Here is a 25,761-nt window from a genome sequence, read left to right on the forward strand (position 1 = left end):
CCTTTAAAATGTGGTACTTGGTGTTCTGTTTAAAGATGACCAAAACAAAACCCAGCAGCAGATGTACTGTCACATGATTCTAGCTGTCAGGTGTCTCAGTGCTTGCATTTTATCTGTCCACACGTTACCTTCTTGCAAGCCCCAAATTGATTGTAACTGAAAAGCAAAATTACACACATTAGTTGTCATTTGTTAGTTTTCATCCCATATACACACCTTGGAAAAATGTAGAGAATGTGGGAAATGTATGTTCACTGTTAAATGTTTGCTTCATATTACAGTTTTTGTAAATGTTGCTGTTCTTGTTACATGTAAAAACTAGTCAAACGAAGGGATATACTTAACGTTGCTATACTTACCGTTGTCACTGAATAGGAGAAAAGTCACAAATGTTACGATGCGAAAAGAAAACACACCACTAAAATATGACCAAAGTGCCAGTCATACTCAGGCTAAAGAGTACAGTTGTTTAATTTCACTATTGGACAATGTATGATGTTGCACTAACAAAAATCATTAGTTCTTTTGCAATAAATAAAAACATAAACCCAAGATGTGAGAAAGGGAAAAAGTAACAGCATTACAAACCCCTCAAAATCCTTTTACTAACCAGGTTTTTTCTTAAACCAGTTGTAACAAAAAAGTGAATTTATGGACTGGCTGAGTCAAACTGTTGTCGTTGCATTTCACATGAAATTTAATTTGAACAGAACATCAAGGCAAAATGAAAGAAAAACAAGAAGACGTGGGGAGTTTTGGGAGGAAATTCAGTTAATTAATCGCATGGGAGTAACTTGGCTGTATGTGCTATTTATACTGGCTGATGCTCTACTGATTAATCTCCCCTGTGAGCAGATCTGGTTGTGAGTAAAAACAGACTTGAAGGTGGGGTTTTTCTCTGTTGAGAGAGGACTCTCATATATGGCTTCTTTTTTCATGTGACCTAATCTGCACTGCTAGTTATCCTCAGCTGTCCCTCAAAATGCACACAGAGAGCAGCCGAAGCTCTAGTGTTTTAAATTTACAATGTTCAAAGAAAAGAGCTGAGTTTATGAAGCACAAGAACTATTTATTCTATACGGTTTTTTTTGCATATTATTAACTTGAACTTCCCCAAAATATGCTATACTAACCAGATTATCAATGAGTCACATGGAAATTGAGAGTAAACATGCTGATAGAAGAGAGAAATTAACAATAAAGCTATGTTTACTTCAGGTAGGGAATTGTCAGAACATTAAAGCTTTCTTCACTGAGTTAAATGCATGTTGAAGCTTTTTCAGAAGACCTGCAGAAATCCCACTTGGAACAAAATACCTGTCACTGTCAGAAAACAAAGACACAAGAGATCAGGCCCTGATTGAACATAATGTGTTATATAACTGCACATCCATGGCAATGATCTTAATAACATTTCAGACATTGAATCATTGTTGGCACATTCATTTTCTTAAATGACTTGGATCAGTTTGGGGGATGAAGATCCTGATCTCATTTATATACAGACCATAATATAAAGATCACAAGAAGAAGGAGAAAGGGAGGGAGCCTGACGAGTGACATATACACAATGGCACCTGAGGGATCAATACCCAATATTTAGCTGACTTTTTATAAAATATTAGTAGAAATTAAATTGTGGAACATGCATTGATTTTATCAGTATTTACCACCTCTCCAGCACACAGATGTTTCAAAGGTATTTTGATAATTGTTTAAATGGAGGGAAGAACCTGCTCTTTTATTAATTTCATTTTGTTCTGATTAATATTTTTTTCAGCATCTACAACAACTCTTTAAAGAAACCTGCATAATATGAGCTACAACAACATTTAATTTCCCTTTGGGATGAATAAAGTCTTTTTGAATTTGAATTTGAATGCTTAACCTTTAGAAACAACAGATTATAGATATAAAGGCACATTCAAAGAACACAGAAACCAACATAAGTATAAAATGTATGAATCAAAATACAAAAGTTTTTTTCAGATTTATACATTATGCATTAGCTGACACATTTGCGGTGTTGGAGGTAGATAGCAAAAATTCAGAGGTATAACGATATAGGCTTTGCAGTGGTTTTCAGGTGCAGCAATGTGGCTTTTAAACTTCAAGTGAAGAAATGCATTAATTTATGTGTGCTTAACTTTATAGTATACAGTACACAGTATGAGATGAGAAGTGGCAGGATGCAGCTGATTTCCATGAGTTGTCTATACAAGAATCAGGAAAGAAGGGTCTGGTTTGCCTGGCAGGGCTCTCCTCGGTTAGAAGAGGCTCTCTGAGCACAGTCAGGTCCCTGCTATCAGATCAGCTCAAACAAAGAGGACAGAGTAAGGAGGACAACGGCAGCGTTCAGAAGACCGTTCTCGCACCCAGGTACCGTGACAACCAGGAGCTGAAGCTGCAGTCCAGAAGGTTCTAGAGAATAAAGAATAACATGAGGTTTGTTATTAATTATTGAGTAATGCAAAAACCTACCTGGACCAGTTTGTTTCACAGACAGGCTACAATCAATATATGACACGGTGAAGATGTTTTCCTTCACAAAAAAGAAAATGGTGTTACAAACAATTATCAACTGTCAGTCAGTCATTTTCTATACCGCTTCTTCCATAGTGGGTCGCGGGGAAGCTGGTGCCTATCTCCAGCAGTCTATGGGCGGGAGGTGGGGTACATCCTGGACAGGTCGCCAGTCCATCGCAGGGCAACACACAAACAACCATGCACACACACACACTCATTCATACACCTAAGGGCAATTTAGAGAGACCAATTAACCTAACTGGCATGTCTTTGGACTGTGGGACGAAGCCGGAGTACCAGGTGACAATCCACGCATGCACAGGGAGAAAACACAAACTCCATGCAGAAAGACACAATTATCAACTGCATATATAAAAACATTTATATGATTTTATGATCTGAGAGGGTGTGGATTTGAAGAGATAAGCTACCCAACAGTTTTAGGCAGGCATAGTGAAGGCTTGATCAGCCCAACATTTTAGTTTGGTTCTGATCTGAGTTATTCACAGAACCTCCAGAAAAAACTGGCTGGTTGACTGGATTGTTCTCAAAGGTGGGTGAATGGTGAGTAAGATCATAAATATGACAGATCGTGCCCAGATCATGTTTTTAGTCCCAGTTAAATGATATGCTGCAGTGTTCTGGACAGTTTATAAACGCCGCAGGGATGTAATTCTAGACCAACATACAGAGCATTATTATAATCAAGGCAAGCAATTCTAAAAGCATGAATAAACTTCTCAGGATTTTTTTAAAAATTAGAAAAAGATGGAAGTTATAATAGCAATAATCTCTAAGAGTCGGAATCCTCCCCTTAATCCTAACCCGTTTCTACAATTTATGAGGGCTGCCCAATGTTACGTCCCAATTTCTCACAACAAAATGTCAGTGAGGGGCTTGGAAAAACAAAAACACTTACAGAGATTAAAATGATTAGCCTATTCACACCATATTATCTTAATTTCATTTAGGCAGCTAAGCAACTGCATCAGCAGATTACTCTTTTATGACTCAAACAGCAGTTGGACCTAAATGTCATCTGCAAAACAATATAAAGGACATTTTTGGTTCCTGAAGATGAACCACAAAGGCAGCATACACAATGGCAGGGGGCCCTGGAAAACCTCAAATCTGAGAGGGGATTCAAAGGCGCACTAAGTGCCTAAGCAAACAGAAAGACTCTTACCTGGTTTTAAACCAACCAGTGTCATTGATAAAGATGAGTGGGATACATTAAATTTCATTTTTTTTAGTTGTATTTAAAAAAAACCTAATTAAATCACTTTCAGGGAGTTCAGCAAAAGAACTTCAATAAGAGTCATAAGTAATTTATGTCATGGAAATGTTTAGCTGGATCAGGTGTTTCAATATTAGTTTTGGTGTTATAAAAATATTTTTAAAGCAACATTTCTCAACAAAGCCAAGAGTTTGTTTTGCAGTGGATCAAAACATCTTGTTATATTTGAGTTTGTTTTTACCTAACATCCTCCAGGCCATCTCCTGCACAGCGATCAGATTTTGTCATGGCATCACCTTGACACTCTGCACAGACCAGCCGCTCTCGCACCAGCTGAGCACTCCACAGCTTGACTTTACATGCAGCACTGGCCTGTTTCACCCTCAGGTACACACAGTAACTGCAGTAGCACAGTACAAAAAGGGAGGGGAAGGAAAAATGTTTTAGAAGCGATTAAAAAAATGGAAGAGTTCAAAGAAACACATTTTTATTAAATGGAAACCTGTAGATGTTACTCTGTGAGAACTAAGCAGGGTTCTGTTTGCACAGCTCTGCAGCAAAGAGACAAGCATCCAACATTTTGTTCTTTGGGTGGGTGCCAGTGAAGCTTCTCCGACAAAACAGACACGTGGGAAAAATAATAAGATGAAGATGCTGCACACATCTCTGCTTTAAGCAATCATGTGTGATCTCTTCTGCCATCATCTGGTGGGGTAGCAGCATCAGAGCCAGGGACTTAAAAAAGCTCAACAAGGTGATAAAGAAGGCTGGCTCTTTTCTGGTGATTCCTCTAGAACCTCTGGAGATCATTGTGCAAAGACGGATTCTTCATAAAATGAAGAACATTATGTTGAACCCTGAGCATCCTCTTCATGAGACTGTCCTACAACAACAGAGTGTCTTCAGTCAGAGGCTTCTTCAGATCTGCTGTAAGACGGAGCGCTACAGGAGATCCTTCCTGCCCACAGCCATCAGCATCTACAACGGCTCTTTGAAGAAACCTATATAATGAGCTACAACAACATTTAATTTCCCTTTGTGATTAATAAAGTATTTTTTTAAATGGAATTGAATAGAAAAGGCCTTCCTCCTCCAACACACCTTTTGAAGGTGATCTAGTGGTGTCATGGTCACCTGCTCATCATAATGTCAACACAGCTCACTCTGCAGACAGGAAACAATTAAGGGTTTTTTTCTTCTCTAATAGCTGTGTTGTTTGAATACTCTTTGAACTTCACTCTACTATTTATGTTGTCTGTGACTCAGACAGCTTTGACTAAACACCAGTCTCAGTGGGAGGATTCTTCAATGAAAACATTTGCCTTCAACTTCTTTATTCCCCAGGTTTCGCAGTGACACTACAGGAGGCTTTGCTTTCATTTTGTTCCAAGGAAAATAAGGGACAGCAACTGACACAAAGAACAAATACAGTGCTTTGCAAAAGTTCAAATTACTTTAACTTTTTCCATAATTCGTCATATTGTATACAAGAACTTATTTAATTGGGATTTTATGTGAAACACAGACACAAAGTAGCGCATGATTGTGAAGTGGAAGAAAAATAATATATTATTTTTATTTTACAAATAAAAATCTATACATGTGTTGCATTTGTCTTGGGCCCCCTTCACTCTGATGTTCATAAATTAAAGCCTATTGCCTTCAGAAATCACCTAAATAGGTAACAGAGTCCCCTTGTGTGTATTTTAAAATCAGTATTCAAACTCAGACGTTTATCAGAGAGCATTAGGAAAAAAACAAGTTTAAAGTAGGATTGGGTTCTACAACAATGTCCTCTATACAGAGGCTATTAGTCTTCTATGCAGTCATCTGGGGTTCGATTATCGACCTTGGGACCTTTGCTGCATGTCTTCCACCCTTCTCTCTCTGCCCATTCCCTGTCTGAATACTGCTAAATGAAGGGCACCAGTGCAACAAAATCCTTTCAAAAGGAAATGGAAAGAGTATGGTACAACTTCATACTTACCAAAACAGGCCAGGCAAGGAAAGAATGTATCAGAGAAGCAGTCAAAAGACCCATTTTAGCTGCAAAGATCCACAATTCAGGTGGAAAAATCTCTTGGAAGACATATTCTCATCAGAAAGCATATTATCATTTATTGAATATGACTCTACATGCAAATCGTCATGTGTGACTCAAAACTAACACTCTATCTTAAACACAAAATTCCCACTGTGAACCATGCTGGCAGCATCATGCTGTGTTAGAATTGCCCAGTAAAAGTCCAGGTCTAAATCCAATTCAAAATCAGTTGTAAGACTTGAACATTGATGTTCATGTATGTCCTTCATCCAATCTGACTGACCTTAAACTATTTTCCTAAGCAGAAGGGGCAAAGAGATGTGCAAAGCTGGTGGAGAACTACTAGTGAGCTACTAGTGAGAAAACCATGTATTAAATCCCTTTCATTTTACCATATGTTTTGTTGCACCACACAAATCCCTAAATATCCTGCAATTTTGTGATCATAACCTGACAAATAGTCAAAAATGTATAGGTACTTCTGCAAGCTAAGTGATTTACATAACAATAATGCAACAATAGATTATTTCTCAAATGCACTAAAGCAACCTGTGTGTCATGCATGCACAATAATGTATCTTCTTCCTTAATTATGTAAAAATTTGCTTTAACATTTTTAAAGGCATACACATTAAATCTATGTCTCCTGGGTCAATATCCATGACACCACTGCCAATACACCAGATGTCTATGTAAAATTACATGTGCTCCCTTACATTTTTGAAAGTATAAAGTTCCCTGGTGTTTTTCATTTCAGTCAAAACAAAAGGATATCATGTTCATTTTAATCAGGTTTGGTGGTTCTGAGCAGACAGAATACTAGTCATGATTTTATTTTCTTCTTTTGCGTTTTTTTACAGTTTAAATAACAGTGCAAATAGTACTGATCAAAGATGACCTATACCTCCTGGGCTGAGGGGTTTCAATTGATATGGATTCAAGTTGCTTTATCATATTCAGTGCCGGAGTTCATGTTACACAGCCAAAGCACAAAGCAACCTTGGCCTTGGTCTGTTTTGTCTAATCTTCATGCAAAGCTGATTTTAGAGTGACCTTTTAAACTAATGTCAACACTGATATGAACCAAGAATAAAATCTTGCAGCCTTGAAAACCGTTTTTTTTTTTCATGTCTGAATGAGCTGCATTTGTCTTAAAAAAAAAATTGCATCAGGCTGCAACAGAAGGTTTGTGATTACAAACTAAGTGTGTCCATTTATCTGTTGTGTATACCCACTTATTCTTGCAGGGTCGCAGGAGGGCTGGTGCCTCTCTCCAGTAATCATTGGGTGAAAAGTGAGACACATTCTGGAGCGGTTGCCAGTCCATCACAAGGCAACACATAGACACAAAGGGCAGACAACCATGCATCCACACAGTCATATCTAAGCGTACTTTAGAAAGATCAATTAATACAGAGAGAAACCCACCCAAGCACATGGATAACCTGCAAATACCTTTCAGAAACACTCCTAATCCAGGACCCTCTGCAAGGCAGCATTGTTAACCACTGTAACACTGTGAAGCCCAAACTCAATTCATGCACAACAATTTCTTTTTATTTTATGAGCAAAGGAGGATTTTTAACTGAATGAAAGAGTGTGTTGCTTTAAAACATGCTTAAGTTGTGAAACTTAACATTAAGGCTGGTATTAAAAGTGGATTCACTCATCAGTGTTATTTCAGACTGGCTATATTACTTGTTTATGATGTTAGAGGCAAGCAACCAGCTGCAAACTGTTGTTTAGATTGAAACATTTTTCAGAGTGCAGAATGTGATTTTTTTTTTATTTCCAAAAAGAATTTGAGGGGATTCTTTTTCCCACTTAAAATCAGTCAACATTTTTTAACAACCCTCTAGGGACAGCTGTAGCATTTCTGCAGGTTTTCATTTCTTGACATGGAGGAGCTTCAGTTAAAAACTTTGTTTTGTTTTCAATCGAATACAAGGTTTAATGAAAACGCACCCATTTAAGCTTCATTTAACACAGCTGGAAACATCTTATGGAATCTTACAAAACACAGTCTTTCAAATTTTGAGACATTTTAGCTATAATTGTATTCCTTTGCACAATCTGTCCAAAAGAAAGCATTTGGTAAAATGTGGTCTGGTATGAATAGCCTTACCTGTCCTTCTCCTTCTTCATCAGCATGTGGGGTCGCCTCCAAGGGTCCTTGAAGGTCCTCTTGAAAGAATCAGGCAGGATTTTTGCCACGTCTAAAGTTTAGTGGTGGAGACGCAAACCAAAAAAAATCAAAGGTCAGATAACTCAGCAATTTTCGCACTACAGGAAAGGGTGTTTAAAAACACTTAAAATAAATACAAGTGTGTTTGGAGTGGCATAAACTGAAAACATTGTTTCACAACACTGAAAATATTAGAAAAGTTCATTAAAGTAGGCCACTAACTGTCTTTTTGCCATTTCCTGATTACTGAAGATCAACATACAATATTTATACCGTAGATAAAGTTAATGCTTCACTTTAAAGTTAGAAACTTATGTATGAGTTTAAAAAATGTTTGGTATTTATTTTTACTTTTGTATGTCCTTACCAGCTGTATGCTGGTGTTTTACAAGGGGATTCTTTTTTTTATAAACACTCATCTTTAGCTGGTTAGCCTTTTGGTTTAATTATTTAGATGAGTCAGAGTGACGTAGACTAATGTTTTAATCAGTTTTCTGAGGAAATGCTCTCTTTCCCTTAGAATTATGTTTGTCCTCGTACTTTACAGCCGGTAAAACCTCTTAACAGTTAAGCGTGTAACTGATGTGTTGAAATAGTCCAGCTGGAGGTGGGATTTCACAACAGATGTGTGGAAATGCGTTGTTTACAGTATGGCTCTTAACAAGAACTCTTCCAGAGAATACTGAAACACCAAATTAATATGTTACAGAGCCCAGAAAAGGAGCTCTCACACGCATAAATGGAAGTCAGAAGCAGTCACAAAGAAAAGGCCGGTCTTGTACCTTTGGCGTTGTTGCATATGACGTTGTTTCCAAAACATCCTCGTCTTTGTCTGAGATCTGGGCAGGGACTGCCCCCGCTTCTCGGAGGAATGGACACTTGACGACTCCTCTCCTTGCTGCCAACTCCACACGGAGACGAGCATGATGACCAGGGACCCCATGATCCAACCACACAGTCAGTGGCTGCTGAGGGATGCAGGAAATCATGATGATAACAAAGAAAGCAATCTTGAAATATTATTGCCACAAATACAATTTTTGTTTAAGCTTTTCTACAAATGTTCTTCAAAATTACAGTGGCTCGCAAAAGCATTAATACCTTTTTCACATTTTGTCACTTTACAACCACAAACTTCAATATATTTTTGGTTTTAGGTGATAGACAAACATAAAGTTAAAGATAATTTCTAAACGGAAGAAGAATGATGCCACCTTTACTTTGACACCCTTAAATAAAATGCAGCGCACCCAAATGTCGTCAGAAGTCACTTAATTAATAAAGAGTCTTCTTGTGCGTAATTTAATCCTATTATAAACACACATGGTGGAGGCAGCATCATGCTGTGGGGATGTTTTTTTTTCAGCAGGATCAGGGAGGCTGGTCAGAGGTCATGGAAAGATAGAGAAAGCTAAACACAGGGCAATACTGGAAGAAAATCCATTAGAGGCTGCAAAAGATTTGAGACTGGAGTAAAGGTTGACATTCCAGCAGAACAACAGCACTAAACATACAGAATTAAAGCCAACTGAGATTCTGTAGATGTTCTTTAGTCCAATCCAAATGAACTTGGTCTATAGTAGTGAAAGAAGAATAAGCAAAAAAGTCAGTCTTTAGATGTGTAAACCTGGTAGAGACATACCCCCAAAAAGACCTGCCTCTGGAACTGATTCAGGGAATCTGAAAATTAGAGCATGACACACTTGTTGATATTTAGAAAATGTCCCCTAATCTTTGCTATCATGCCAAACTGTCTGGTTTTAAGCATGAGCTAACAACCACACACAAATACGGTCCCAGGTAGGTTAGTGGCAATGGGTGACTGCCATTAAAAGCTGTTTATGTCAGATCTGCTGAATCCCAGACACAGGAAGTCTGCAGCCCAGGTCATATGTGTGTGGTGATTGTACATAGGGGCTAATTTTACATCCTGCCCCCTCTTGCTTTGCCTTTTAAACCCACACCCGTGAGGGTAGCATGGCACATAATTAGCAGCAGTAATTAGACTTCCTGTTTAGGAGGCTGATTTGGCCAATTAGAACAAGCTAAGAGGAAGTTATAATACTGAGATTGCTGTTCTGATCAAAGCCAGAAAAAAAACAATAATCAAGCCCTGATCAGTTACCAGAATTTAATAGCTATGGACATTTAAGGGCCTTGTTTTGGGGAGTTACCACAAACTTTATAAACAAGGTGATGAGAGGCAATCAAGACCTAAAACAAAAACATCAAAATCTGAACAAACACATTTAAATCAGAAAGCCTTTTTCATTCTCTTTACTTCCACAAATTATTAAATTTTCAAAGGAATGAGAACAGGGACACATAGTATGATACTCTGAGAACCTTGGTGAGATGACAGAGAAGGAGGATAAATATACCATAGCTGAATCTAATCTCCCCTTCCACATAATGGGTTCCACTCTTTCTTTATAATACTCGTCCAACCAACAGTACAATACTGCGATTGAATAATTGTGTGTGTGAGAGAGAGGAAAAAGGGCTTTTAAGGTGCCGCCGGTTTGGCTCATTCCCAAAGTCCTGGTTGAATTTTGAGAGGGGTTGGGGTGGCTGTTCCAGTGACATGGCCGTTCTACAAAGCCACTGTGGAATCTGTGAATTCCTGAACATTAGTGCTTTCAACCTCACGCTTGCCTTTCCCAGAAAACAATGTACATACAGTGCCTTGCAAAAGTATTCACACCACTTTTTAATATTTTACATGGGGTATGAATATCAAGTGAATGGCAAATGATCCATCCATCCATCCATTGTCCATACCTGCTTATCCATGCTGGGTCACGTAGGGCTGGAGCCTATCTCCACCAGTCATTGGATCGGAAGCAGGGTATGCCCTGGACAGGTCACCAGTCCATCACAGGGCTATACCAGGACCTTCTTACTGCAAGGCAATAGCGCCAATAACCTAAAAAATGTGGCATGTATTTTTACTCGGCCTCTCTGAGTCAAACCTAGATAGAGTCACTTTTTGCTACAATTACAGCAGCATGTCTTTCAGTGTTTGTCTCTACCAGTTTGTCTTTAGATCTAGAGAGTACAAGCTTTACAATCCTCTTTGCAAAATAGCAGAGAAGTAATGCAAGGGAAAAGGGTGGGATTAAGTCAGAAGCGTGATAATTTATGCCTTATTGCCTTACCTTCTGCTTGCATAGAGTAGTTTTGATGTTGTATTTTTTTTTTTTTAGCAGTACAAACACAAACAAGCAAGACACGTGATGTTTTTCTCAGTAAAACGGGAGAGAACTATTATTATTCCTCTGCTCAACACTCACACAAACAGGAATAAGGTTCGATCTGGAAGTATCACCCTGTGGGCCCTGAGCCACCAGAGGTCAGGAGGAAATTACTAAACTGTGGAGGGCCCCCTCTCTGCTTCTGGTACCACCCACATGCTAACCCTGCTGAGAGTCTGACCCACACAGTAACCATTGTGCCCTGTTTGCATTGTTAACATGAAGGTCCCCATTTGGACAGCCTGTCACCAACTCTGACCTCTGACCCCAATACAGGAAACAAATGGTGTTTGTCATCAGTATTTACATTTCACTTTCCTCTATATTATGAGTTCTATAGTGGAAAAAGTGACAACATTTTATCTAAAACGAATATTGCATAAGCATTGCTAAATATTTTTTTAAATAATTATAGTTAAACATACAAAGGCATACAAAAGGAAAAGAAACAAAAACAGGCATGCAACAAAATATTTCCTGATTATTGATTTTATTCAACTAACTTCTGGGAAAGAACATTTTCTTTTAATCAGTGTTTTTTTTCACCGCGCATAATAATTCAGTATGATGTGATAGTGTTAAGATGAAAGAAGGTGATGCTTATTTGTTTCTGTCCACTCTTTAAGATTTTGTCATTTAAAATAAAACCGACATTGATATGGAGTTCCTGTTGTCAAAACATCAGAATAACTATACTTGCAAATAGGTTTAGCAGCTCAGAGTTTGCTGTGATATAAAAATCCTTTGTTTAGTTTTGACACAAGAAAACAAAACAATTCAATGTGTTTCCAGCATAATAGCATAGTTTTCTGCTTTTGTTAAATTGCTTTCATGCTTTTCATTTCACTCTTGCTTAAAATCCACATTTCCTAATAGCAGACTCAAAAAGACGAATTGGCTTCATCTTTCTTTCCCTTTATTGTTTTGTCTTGCACTAGCCCTTGTTCTGCTCCATCTGTTGCCTTTATTTGGTCCCATCTGCACTCCCCCTCCCCGCTCTCTTTTTCTGATGGGATGCAGATGTCCAGCTGGTGTCTGAAAGGCCACTTTGCCTCAAAACCACCACACAGTCAGTCTCCTTTCCAGCACAGCAAGTCCCATTGGACCAAGGTCTGACAACTGTTAACACTCAGGAGCAAAGAAAGTACAACAGAGACCCCAAGTTTGGTAAAATGGTCGAAGAAGGCCAAACAAACCAACCAACCATTTTAAGTGAAAAGGAGGAGATCACCTAGTTCTAATAATGAAATGCAATGATATATTTCACATCAATGTGAACCAAATTTGATTTGAAGCTGTGAAGAGAATAATAAATTTAAACCATATGGTGAACCGCAATTGAATTACCAAAATAATTACTATTTTAGGGGTGTTATGATTTGGGGTTTTTTGGTTTCAGGTTTTTTCCTTATATGTTTTTCACTGCTCAAGTTTTGAATCATGCTTTTGTTTATTATTTTTCTGGTTATGTTTTAGTCTTGTTCATGTTTTGTATATTAGAGTCTCTGTTTTTGCCGCAGCCACGTTTTGTTCTGTCTGTCAATTAAGTTTATTCGGTTCACCTGCACCATGTTAATCAGTTTTGTTTTCCACCTTTACTATGTTCCATTTATACACACCTGTTCACTTAGTCGTCGCGGAAACATATCTCATGCTCATGTCTTGTTCTCAAACCAAGTCTTGTCTTTTTGATCATGCCATACCTGTCTTGCCTGCCCATTTGTTTTGTTCCTGCCTCCTGCTGAGTGTGAGTTTTTGTAATTAAACCTTTTTTCACTTACCATCACGATGCCTGCTCGTCTGCATTCTGGGGTCCTATATCTCGCAAACCCTAACAAGGGGCTGTAATTGATTTGTGAGAGTTATATTTAATAATGCTAATAAATAAGTATAAGTTAAAAAATGTGAGTGTTTTTCTATCTAGCCATGTTATTTTGCCTCTCAGGATTCTTTTTTTATTCCCACTGTGAACATTTTAAATGTTTTCAGTCGTGAAGCATTCAGATGTTGGTCATCACATTTGCAACCAGAACATTTGCAGATTTCAACCTCAGGAAATTAAAGAGAAATGCCTCAGCAGCTGTGGCATTTCATGTTGAAGGGAAAACGGACAGAAAACAAGGCAAAGCAGGACTGAAAATAGATGGTAAAGGAAAAAAAAGATCTTGGCATCCCAAGAGCAAGAGGAAAGGAAAAGAAGCAGATATCTGCAACAAAGAGAGGTGATACGAGAGAATTTAAGATTAGAAACCAGTCTTGTCTGAGTGAGCACAACCAGACCCCACCGCTAAAGAACAGAGGAGCCTCATCCTCCAGATTTCTGTGGACCTGTATGATCTTTAGAGTCTGTGCAGTATAAATGAGCAATTATTTTGTCTGAAAACTTGATGTGAAGATGAAATGTGTGACAAAACTCCTTCAAGTGGCAGTTTGTTTCAAGGATGGATGCGACAGCTCATCCAAATAAAACAAAAAAAACAACTCAAGAACTTTCAGTCTCCGCTTCTGCAGAAACAGAATAAAAAGCAAACCAACGTGCCATACGTGTATAGATCTAAAACAAAAAGCAGGAAAAACGAATGTCAAGCAAGTTTTTAGAGCTTAAAATTTATTTTAAAAACTATTTCTGGGTTTTTTTCCACCTGTAATCTAACAAATCAAAGAAAAAATTCAAAAATGAATACCCAAAGAGCTGAACAAGTTTCATTGTGTTGGCTTTGCAATTTTGTGTGATGTTTTGCAGTATTTTTTGAAGTTTTACTTTGTGGTTTGATGTCCATCCTAGATGATGCTGCGTATAGCTGCCTCAGTGTTAGATGCGTTTTGTTTTGTTTTTGTATGTTAATGCCTTTTTCTACTGTGATTCCCGAAGCTCTTTCACCAGAGAAGAGCTCGTGAACATCAACTCCAGTGGATCTATTTCCCACTTGCTACAGGACAAGCTCTTCCAGATTAACGTTCCTGACTCCACCTGCAGGTGGATCATGAACTTCCTGACAGACAGGAAGCTGGGAAAACACGTCTCTGAACCCAAGATAATCAGGACCGGTTCCCTTCAAGGTTGTGTTCTTTCCCCTCTGTTCTTCTCCCTGTACACCAACAGCTGAAACTCCAGTCACCAGTCCATCAAGCTCCTGATGTTTGCGGATGACACCACCCTCATTGAACTTATCTTTAGGGGGGATGAGTCAGCCTACAGGAGGGAGATTGACCATCTGGTGACCTGGTGCAGCCAGAACAGTCTGGAGCTCAACACGCTGAAAACAGTGGAGATGATCATTGGTTCAGAAAGAGCACAGCCCCACCCACCCCCACCATCCTGTGTGACTCTCCATTCGCCATTGTAGACTCTTCACTTCCTGGGCACCATCATCGTTAAGGATCTCAAGTGGGAGCTGAAAAGCACCTTCCTCACCAAGAAGGCACAGCAGGGAAATATACTTCCTGCGGCAGCTGGAGAAGTTCAGCCTGCCAAAGAGAATGATGGTGCAGCTCTACTCCGCCATCATTGAGTCCATCCTTAACTCCTCCATCACCATCTGGTAAGCTGCTGCCACCATCAGGGACAAGGGCAGGCTGCAGCGCATCATTTGCTCTACAGAAAGGGTGATTGGGTGCAATCTTCCTTCTTTTCAAGACTGCATGCCTCCAGGACTCAGAGGTGAGCAGGACAGATAACAGCTGACCCCTCCCACCCTGGACACTGACTGTTTTACACTCTCTGCGGTCCATCAGGACCAAAACTTCTCGCCAAAAAAACAGTGTATTCCCATCTGCAGTTAACCTCATTAACAAGGCCCTGGTCCCCCACTGACACTTTCACCTTGCAAATAGTACGAATATCTCGGCACATGTAAATACTATTTGATTGAATTCTATATTGTTGTTATTATATATTTTTAATATTTGCCATGGTGCTTTATTTTTCTCATAACATTCCTACACAGGTTATTTTTGTTTTTAACTACATATTTCCATTTTTTATGTCAGCTGTATGTTTGTCTATGTGTAGCACCTTACCACCAAAGCAAATTTCTCGTACATGTGAAACACCACTTGGCAATAAAGTTTTTTCTGATTCTAATTCTGATTCTGAAATTAGTTTGATTTGCTTGATTTGTTGCTTTTTTAATGCTCTGTGCTCTTGTTGCATTTTCATGGTCTGTTTCTTTGTTATGGCTTCAGTTGTTCCTTGACAAAACCTCACTTGTGGTTTCTGCTGTGATGTTTAGATTTTTTTTTCTTCTTGTAATTCTGCCATGCTGCATCTTTGGATTTTTCTTTTAAAATGTTTATTTTTTGTGATCTGTCTCAACTTTTAACATCTCGATTGTATACTTTCTTCCATAATGTTTTTTTCATACTGTACAATACGAGAAAGAAAATATTTGTTGGTTCCTGCCATTAGTAGACGGACTAATGTTATCAGACTTGTTCCTTGCTTGTTTCAAAAATGTACTTACCTTACAATACATATTACAGCTATGCAGGATGTCTTTCAGATAGTTTAGACACTGCATGTTTCCTTGAAATACTTCATTTCAAAACCCTGCTTGGACAATATGCTATCACTTTGAAAATCTTGTAGTCAAGCTAAGCAGCGTTTCAGGCTTTCTTCTGATGTCAGGCTTTCTCTGAGCTCTTTGAACAGCTACAGCTGACCCTTGTTAATTACAGACTGTGTGCTAACCTGCTGCCAGATCCGAATCAGATAAAGTGTAGAGTATCAGGGTATCAGGATGCTTTGATGAAACTGATCCATGCAGCCCTGTGAAAATGTTAGGGTTGCACAGGAAGTTGGGGCATGTTTCTAAGCATCAGAGGGTGCTCAGCAAAGCGTGGATGGTCTAATAGTAAAATTGCACCTTGTGAAACCCTCATTCTGTCTGCAAAGCCAAACCACCCAGCACCTGCATCGCACCAGACTAGTTTTTCACTCCATAACATAGCTGTCAGAGGTCCTCTGATAAAAGGAAAAAAAAACATTGTGAAACATGAGACATGAGACATGAGACAGCTTTGACCTCTGAAGAGCCAGAGCAGCTAAAGTTTGGCAGTGGGTTAACACTGACCTGAAGTGCTTAATTGAGCTTACTTGGGTAACTTTTACTGTATGTTAGGCAAATACATAGGATGGATGGAGTGATGCCTGGAATCCCCTCAGCTGGGTTAGATGCTGTATTCCCCTTCTACCGCCATGACTTAATCTAAAGTGTTGCTTACAGTGATTTCATACTGCATATATTAAACTCATTAGGCCTTAATTAAGACATACTTTTCAAATCAGCAATTCTTTTATTGGCCTCAAAAATACAGATTAAAAAAGAAATATTGTGTGCAACATTTGTCCTGATTTGATCAGGTAGTGATTGGAGTAAATTCCAAATGACATGAGGATATACGTGCTCTGTAGAAGTATTCATACCCAATAAAATCTTTTATATTTTGTCACATTAAACCTACAGAGGTTATTACAAATAGAAATTGGAAAAGTGTAACATGCCTTTGTATCGACCTTTCTCTTTATTAAAAGTTGCAAATATTTTGACATATGTCTCTACCAGCTTTGCACATTTGGAGGCTAAGTTTCTATTTTGCAAAATAGCTTAAGCTCAGTCTGATTGGGTGGAGAGCATCTGGGATCATCAATTTGAAAGTCTTGCCAAAGATTGTAAATTGGATTTAAGCCTGGACGTTGACTGGGCCGTTCTAAAACATGGGTATGCTTTGATTTAAACCATTACATTGTAGCTCTGGTTGTATGTTTAGTTTCAAGTCTTTTGCAGCCTCTAACAGGTTTTCTTACAGGATAGCTCTGTATTTGGCTCTATTTATCTATAATAAATCTAGCTCTGTGCCCCCGCTGAAGAAACGTTTTCCAACAGCATGATGCTGCCACCCCCATGTCCACCCTGAACACATTTTCATGGGGATGGTGTTTTCAGGGGGATGGTGTTTTCAGGGGGATGCCCATTTCTATATATAGTGCTTTGCATATGGGGCAAATAGTTCGATTCTGGTCACATCTGCCCAGAGCACCTACTTCCACATGCTTGGTGGGTCCAGTATTTGACTTGTAGCAAAGCAACAAAGGCTTCTTTGGAAGTTTTTTTTAACAATGGTTTCTTCTTGCCAGTCTACCATAAAGGCCAGATTTGTGGAGGGCAGAAGTTTTATTAGTGCTGTTGTTACATTTCCCCACATGATCTGCCAATCTCTCCAGCTCCTCTAGAGTTGCCATGGGTCTCTTGGCTATCTCTCTGATTAATGATCCCCTTGTCCCTCTCCGTGTCGGCTAAGGTGGACAGCCATGTTCAGGATGGTTGAAAGGGTGCTCCTTGAGATGTTCACAGCTTTAAACCTCTCCACCATTAATCCGTCAAAAACTTTTTCTGATAAATCGATTAATAATCAGATAGCAAATGGTGCATATTAGGATATATTTAAAGAATTTGAACCAGGTCAAGCTAAAACTCTGCCACTTGAGAAGTTCTGGACAGAGTAAATTTACAGACAAAGGTTTTTCATCTTAAATGCAAAATGTTTGTATTATTGTGCAATTTTTGCCTAATTACTGCTCTGAGTAGGTTGTTCTTTGAGAATATTGCATTTTTTAGAGTCTGTATACTCCAGTTAATGATTATTCAATAATAAATTAGTTGACGATTATTTCAATAATTGATTTATCATGATTAATTAATGTTTCAGCCCTAGATTCAACCTTATTTTAATCTCTTGAAAGGTGCTTGATGAGGGATCTACTAGCTCACTGAAGGTTACTAGCTCAAGTCGCAATACGGCTGTCTGTTTACACCACAGCAAAGAGACAGAACTGTAACAGTAAATGTGTTTTAATAAGGGTTTCTGTGCTGCACTTTCAGAGCTCCTGTGACCCTGCAGGTTTTGTGCACTCAAGACAACTTTCACATTCACTCTTTATAGGTCATTTTAACACACAGCAAAGTAACAGCTCCTTGTCTCCTGACTGTCCCACTGTAGACGAAACCCCACTGCAATCCTAACCATCTTTGGCAGTCTCTCCCCAAGATATCCATTTCTTCATTTGGCCATATACAGCAGCAGCCGAGATGAGTGGGATGGAGGGGTGGGGGGGGTTAGTTAACCATTTGTCTAACCTGTTTGTGTCTTTCTTATGATAATTCACACCACTCTCCACATGAAGTTGTGCAATTTCAAGCTTTATTGTGAAGTTTTGGGGTCAACACTGCAAACCTGAAGACAACTTCCTTTTAAAACGCACACAACAAAGACCAAATTTACTACTCCAAGTCTCAGCACAAGATGTTCCCTTTGGCTTTTCACCTAGAACAAACAGCCATGATGGACACACTAGAGACAGTTATATGTAGTATGTCTCACAGTCTTCCTGTCACCTCACTACCAGCTACCTTCGTCCCTATGAGAACAAGAAGACCTATGACAAGAAGTCAGTGGTAATTATTATTACTAACCGCCCAGGGCGGCACAGCATAGGGGTTGCTAGGAATCATTAGAAAGAAAAGGTCCTCCATTTGTTGCGCCACAGCTGAGTTTTTTTTTTTCTTTCTTGCATATCTACTTGATTGGGGAAAGTGTGCCTCCCTCTGTTGTATACAGTGTGGCTAATAACAACCAGGGAATTAGTTAAATATCACACTGCACTGGAGCAAAAGATCTGAATATAAATATTATGTTTTGTTGCTTTCCTACTCAATTTATAATTTAAATAACAGGTTTGCAATTGTATTCTGTACAACTCAATTATTGGTAAAACATATTCTCATTGAGCATTAAAATATATGTCTATTTTAATGCACATTGAGCATTAAAATAAACATATAGACTCATCGCTTTCATGTTTGGACATTTATGCAACATTTCGTAAATGTTCTGAATTTTTAACATGCTTTTCTTTAGGGATGCACAATACCAATATCTGCATTGATATTGATATCGGTCGATGTTAGTCATTTTTTTACATATTGGTGTCGGTCCCACAAGTAAAACTGGGCCAAAATCAAGAACCGATGTTTATTCCCATCTTGTTGCAGTTTGTGTATGTGTTTCAGGAGGAAATGGGAAGGATATGTTGGCTGACAGGTGCAAAGCGCAGCTAATGGCTGGGCGTTCAACAAATACATGAAGGATGCAAACTCCAAAACACACAAACACAAAAGACCAATGTAACAGAAAAACGCTGTAATCACAGAAAATAGATAGAAGCAAAAATAAATAAATAAATAAATAAAAATTCAATGCTGCAAATACAAAAACTACAGCAAATAACAAAAAAAAAAGCTGCAAACTCACTCCACAAAACAGAAGTGAACCAGACCATTAGGGGGAGTTGACCACTAACATTACCGACGTAAATATGTTGTTGTTCTATAATAATGTAAAACATTACGACCACCTGTCTATAAAAGATATGAACGAAAATGTACATTTTCTTTCTTCCCTTCAAATTTCATCTGGACAATCTTGTTAATGTTTTTACTGAGGGTCTAGTCCCATAAGGCTTGGTGGTCAACTCCCTCTAGTGGTCTGGTGCACTTCCGTTTTGTGGAGTGAGTTTGCAGCTATTTTAACTTGACATTTTGCAGCATTTTTCTTTTGCTTCAGTCTATCATGAGTGATTGCATTGCTTTGTTCTTTTGCAGCATTTTGCTGTTGCATTGGTTTTTTGTGTTTTGGAGTTTGCATCACTCATGAATTATGGAGTTTGCATTATTCATGTGTTTGCTGTGCGTTTGCACCTTGTAGGCCCCTGTAGGTGGGGGTTGGTCATTTGGCATTTGTTTGGGCATGTGACAGTGATTGTAATACAGCGTGGAATTGTGGGGTGATTAACTAAAGCACAGAAGTAATGTCAGCTGTGTGGTCATTTTTTTACAGTGTTGAAAGGGTAGGAAAATATATGTAAATTGGCAAATATCAGTCATCAGCCATAACAACAATATTAATAAAGGGTGTGGAAATTGGTCCAACTGTCACAGGTACTGTCACCGGTACGCTACATTAAAGGTTCCTGGTGTGGGGTGGAGAAGGGAGCGCTCGCCCAGGACTTAATTCATGCAAGAACCGCCACTGAAAGAGTCACTTAGGTAGCTTTGAAGAGCTTTGCATGTTTTATAGTTTTAAGGGGTCATTTGGTGTCATTTGAACAACTGACCAGGAAACAGCAATCAACTCACCAGACATTTGGCACACGTGTTGGTAGTCCTCGCAGCAGTCTCTGGTTTTTTGACAGTAGCTGTCGCAGTAGCACACCGTTTTTCTTCTTGTGTACTCAAAACATTCGTTATCCCGGCCGGGGCAGCAGTTCTGGTTCTCCCTTTCCCTGCAGCCGGCTTCAGCGGTAGGGACGAACTCAGTGCAGAAAAACGCCAAATATCCGCAAACATAGAACCCGATGCGCGCTCCGTGCGCTCCCATGACTGACGCTGTTCCAGGACCACCTGCTCTGCACTTGCACTCCAAAAAGTTCCACTCTGACAGCTGTTTCAGTTACTTTGTTGGGTTTCGAATATTTGCTACATAAAAACAAAGTTAAACAAAGTCAATCGACATACAGTCGAGTGCTGCGTAAAACTGGATCTCTATGCGCAAAGGTTCTCCTGTTTGTCTGACGGAGACCGCCCCTTTTGACTCACTTAGATTTCAAAATAGATGAAGTAGATACCAGCCTGTCAACAAGGTCCATTCCCTCTCATTCGCTCTATTGCGATTTATTAGGACGGATTTATAGGCTCAATCATCTCTCATCTCATCTTCATAATAGTGGAATTGTAATCGAATTTACTATGTGCTGAAGTAAAATTAAGCCAAAAGACAATCTTTGCACAATTCGGGCAGACGTGAAACAAGAGCAATACGAGTAGAATAAATCAAGCGTTTTTTTTTTTCATTTTTAGATGTAAAAATCTCACAAACCTCACAGATCGGCTTTTCATGCAAATTATGACATACATTCAGCACCACGGACAGAGAAACAAAAAGTTTTATATATTATCGTGTAAACAAAAAAGACAAAGAGAGCATGAAGAGACAATATCCTGCTAAGCGTCAGCGAACAAATAATGTCTACTCATTCCGTGGAAATCACTGCAGCCACCCCACTGAAAGAAAGGCTGAAGGAACAATGACATTAGTTACACTCCACTGCTTCTAAGTGAAAGGAGAGGGGCTGTAGCGGGAGTTTTTCATGTCACTGTAAAACTGCATGCATTTATTAAGGAAGCCTTGACAATAAATGCCACAAATAATATGTTTCTCCCTGTATATTGTACAAACGTCAGGACACATTTTTGTTTAACACATTAACCGCATGAAGCTAATTGTAATACTTTTTTGGGTGTCTCTTTTAATGCACTTTTCTATTGTATTTATCTAGCTGAATGTAAACATGAAAGCAGTAAGGATACTTGGAAATGATTTCATAAACTCTTTTCCTTTTCAAATTTTCCTTTTTTGTCCTGTTGGGAGAAAATGAAGGCAGCACGGCATACAGTGGCAGTTTTTCCTTAAGTGCAGATGATGAAAGAGTTTGGTTTTGTAGTGGTAATTTGGCCGTGCACTCTCCAGCATCTTAAAAAAGATAAGAAGGAGGGAGTGATGATAAAATGAAGACTGCGAAAGTCTACCTCACAGTGAGGTATGAGCAGTTGAGCTGCAGCTCCCTCTAGTGTTTTGGATTAACTATGCAGCTTGCATTTTGTTTGCTCCCCTTTAATCCTCAACTATACCAGTTAACGGAGCCATTTTCCTAAGGTCTGTGCCCCAGGATAAATATTCTGTGCCCTAATAATTTTTTCTACAGAGGTGCAAGATTACAAGAAAGTCCAATTAACAAAAATAGAAAGGAATTAGGAAAAACAACATTTGGCACAGTACTGTTTGTGCAGATAATATTGCTTTGTGAAAACAGCAATATTTAAAAAACACTCCATTAAAGTTCAAAACATTTAAACAGAACATTTTTGGGCTGCAGGATCTTAGAACATCCATGCAATGTGATTATTTTATTTAATGTGTTTGCTACATTATTCCATGTGTTTATTCAGTTCTGAAGCCTTCAGTGAGAATGTATGTACAATGTAAATAGTCATAAACATAAAGAAAACCATTAAATGAGAAAGTGCTTCCAAAGCTTTTGACTAGTACTGTAAACATGCGGTATATAAGCTGCAGTTTCTAGTGAGACCGACTTAAAATGTTACTCTGCAGTGGCCTTTGTGTCCGTTTTTTTATGTCTTCTAAGAATCCTCATGAATAACAATAACATACGTGTGAAATGGCTAATTTAAACAGCAACAAAAATTTGTTCCTTTGCAAGTCATCATCCATTAAGGGTTTATAGAGGAACTGGTGTATTAATACTGCACACTAAACACAAGCCATTACAATAAAATAAAATAATTATACAACTGAATCAAAGGTACATACTTCCATAAGGGATATTAACACTTATACTAAGTATTATCTTCTCCACTGTTTTGCCAAACAGGGAAGTGATACGTGAATTATATATATATCTATATATATATTTTTTTTATTGAGGGCTGAATTTTCCCAAACTTTCTGGTTTTGCCCTAATAAAGGAAGTTCAAATATTGTGACTTCTCATTTTTAATCCTTGTTACTAGAAAGAACCCTGTGCCTTCAAAAAATGTTGCTACGGTAAGAAAATGGTATTAAGTATCTTATTATCAGTTTCGAGTTTAAAATATTAGTATCGTTACAACCTCAGTGAGAGATCAGCAGAGATGGATAGTTCATTGACTCCACAATTACATTAGTTCAAACTTGAACGGTTAGCCCCAGGGGTGAAACTGAGCCGGTACGGTCCGGTACTGCATACCACTAAAAGATTCTGCGCTAAAGCCTTCATCCAGAACCAGTTACGGCTGCAAAAACCCACGAGCAAACAAAGAAGATCAGATCCGCTCCCAATAAGCAGTCTAAAACACGACTTAATCTGTTTATAAATATAGTTGTTTTCCCCTCATTCAAATGGTTTCTGAACTGTTCTGCTATGCTGGAGCCTCTATATTCTTGCTTTGCTTCTCTCCCCTCGGAGTTCGAGGCTTTTATGAACGGCCAGCCTTTAAAACGAGCACCGCTACGTTTAATGTCTGTCTGCTCGCTGCTAAATACTCCAGTTAAAACCAAAGGGAGATAAACTAGTTGTGTTTCATGTTATTTTGCTGAATTACAACAACACAGTACAGCTTGAAAACACCGCTTATGACCCGAGATTTCACACACTACCCGAGAGCGCATGCGCGCGTACCTCCAACACAGAGCGGTTGCCAAGGAGATCGGTGCGTTCGATTTAATCGACTGGGAGATTTTACACAGGTGGTACACAGACATAAAAAACCGCCGCTTGCATTAGGACAGGACGAACAATAAATCACTTACCATCTACAGACTTAAATAAAAAATAAAACAACCGAAATGTCAAATTTTAAATTTAAATGAAATCAAAACTTGACCACAATGCAGAGAACAATAATTTCTTTGTTCAAAAGAAAAGACAGAAATTGAAGATGAAAAGTTATGCATCAGAAAATGGTTTATCATTGTTTGGTGCATGGCAGTTCTTTAACAATTGAAATTATAAATACAGTACAGACCAAAGGTTTGGACACACCTTCTCATTCAAAGAGTTTTCTTTATTTTCATGACTATGAATATTGTAGCTTTACACTGAAGGCATCAAAACTATGAATTAACACATGTGGAATTATATACTGAACAAAAAAGTGTGAAACAACTGAAAATATGTCTTATATTCTAGGTTCTTCAAAGTAGCCACCTTTTGCTTTGATTACAGCTCCACACACTCTTGGCATTCTGTTGATGAGCTTCAAGAGGTAGTCACCTGAAATAGTTTTCACTTCACAGATGTGCCCTGTCAGGTTTAATAAGTGGGATTTCAAGCCTTACAAATGGGGTTGGGACCATCAGTTGTGTTGTGCAGGAGGTGGATACAGTACACAGCTGATAGTCCTACTGAATAAACTGCTAGGATTTGTATTATGGCAAGAAAAAAGCAGCTAAGTAAAGAAAAACAAGTGGCCATCATTACTTTAAGAAATGAAGGTCAGTCAGTCCAAACAAATGGGAAAACTTTGAAAGTGTCCCCAAGTGCAGTCGCAAAAACCATCAAGCGCTACAAAGAAACTGGCTCACATGAGGACCGCCCCAGGAAAGGAAGACCAAGAGTCACATCTGCTGCGGACGATAAGTTCATCCGAGTCACCAGCCTCAGAAATCGCAGGTTAACAGCAGCTCAGATTAGAGAACAGGTCAATGCCACACAGAGTTCTAGCAGCAGACACATCTCTAGAACAACTGTTAAGAGGAGACTGTGTGAATCAGGCCTTCATGGTAAAATAGCTGCAAGGAAACCACTGCTGAGGACAGGCAACAAGCAGAAGAGACTTGTTTGGGCTAAAGAACACAAGGAATGGACATTAGACCAGTGGAAATCTGTGCTTTGGTCTGATGAGTCCAAGTTTGAGATCTGTGGTTCCAACCACCGTGTCTTTGTGCGGAGCAGAAGAGGTGAACGGATGGACTCTACATGCCTGGTTCCCACCATGAAGCATGGAGGAGGAGGTATGATGGTGTTGGGGATTTATTCAAAATTGAAGGCATACTGAACCAGCATGGCTACCACAGCATCTTGCAGCGGCATGCTATTCCATCCGGTTTGCATTTAGTTGGACCATCATTTATTTTTCAACAGGACAATGACCCCAAACACACCTCCAGGCTGTGTAAGGGCTATTTGACCAAGAAGGAGAGTGATGGGGTGCTGCGCCAGATGACCTGGCATCCACAGACACCGGACCTGAACCCAATCGAGATGGTTTGGGGTGAGCTGGACCGCAGAGTGAAGGCAAAAGGGCCAACAAGTGCTAAGCATCTCTGGGAACTCCTTCAAGACTGTTGGAAAACCATTTCAGGTGACTACCTCTTGAAGCTCATCAGAATGCCAAGAGTGTGTGGAGCAGTAATCAAAGCAAAAGGTGGCTACTTTGAAGAACCTAGAATATAAGACATATTTTCAGTTGTTTCACACTTTTTTGTTCAGTATATAATTCCACATGTGTTAATTCATAGTTTTGATGCCTTCAGTGTGAAGCTACATTATTCATAGTCATGAAAATAAAGAAAACTCTTTGAATGAGAAGGTGTGTATATATATATATATACACACCTTCTCATTCAGATATATATATATATATTACCCCCAGTGAACAGTGAATCCCCAGCCCCCCTTTTAGCTCCGCCCCTAAGCACCGGCAAGAATTCAAAACTATTTTCACCCCTGGTTAGCCCCCTGTTCGATTATTTTCCTTCCCCCCATCTTTTATCCTCATCTGTTAAAAAAAAAAGGTGCTGAGCAACCGGTCTGCATACTCCTAAAATTTTTGATGCTTCTTTTAATAATTTTTGGAAATCCTTATACACTATAGGACTTCACATTAAGCACAGACAAAAA

General features: G+C 38.9%; 1 protein-coding gene across 2 annotated transcripts; it reads right to left on the reverse strand.

The window, feature by feature from the left end:
* Positions 1-447: 447 nt before the first annotated feature.
* On the reverse strand, positions 448-21,249 carry si:dkey-178e17.3 (somatomedin-B and thrombospondin type-1 domain-containing protein). 2 transcript variants are annotated; one of them, XM_047382026.1, is made up of 5 exons: positions 20,441-21,249; positions 8,775-8,957; positions 7,933-8,023; positions 4,005-4,163; positions 448-2,421 (listed from the first exon to the last, which is right to left on the reverse strand). In XM_047382026.1, exons 1-5 carry the CDS (start codon positions 20,679-20,681, stop codon positions 2,316-2,318), a joined length of 780 nt encoding a protein of 259 aa, XP_047237982.1. In that variant the 5' UTR covers positions 20,682-21,249; the 3' UTR covers positions 448-2,315. The 2 variants fall into 2 exon arrangements, with proteins under 2 accessions (XP_047237982.1, XP_047237981.1); XM_047382025.1 differs by having other exon boundaries at positions 8,775-8,960; positions 20,441-21,244.
* Positions 21,250-25,761: the final 4,512 nt, after the last annotated feature.

This window comes from Girardinichthys multiradiatus, chromosome 12 (assembly GCF_021462225.1).
Source record: "Girardinichthys multiradiatus isolate DD_20200921_A chromosome 12, DD_fGirMul_XY1, whole genome shotgun sequence".
Taxonomy (NCBI): domain Eukaryota; kingdom Metazoa; phylum Chordata; class Actinopteri; order Cyprinodontiformes; family Goodeidae; genus Girardinichthys; species Girardinichthys multiradiatus.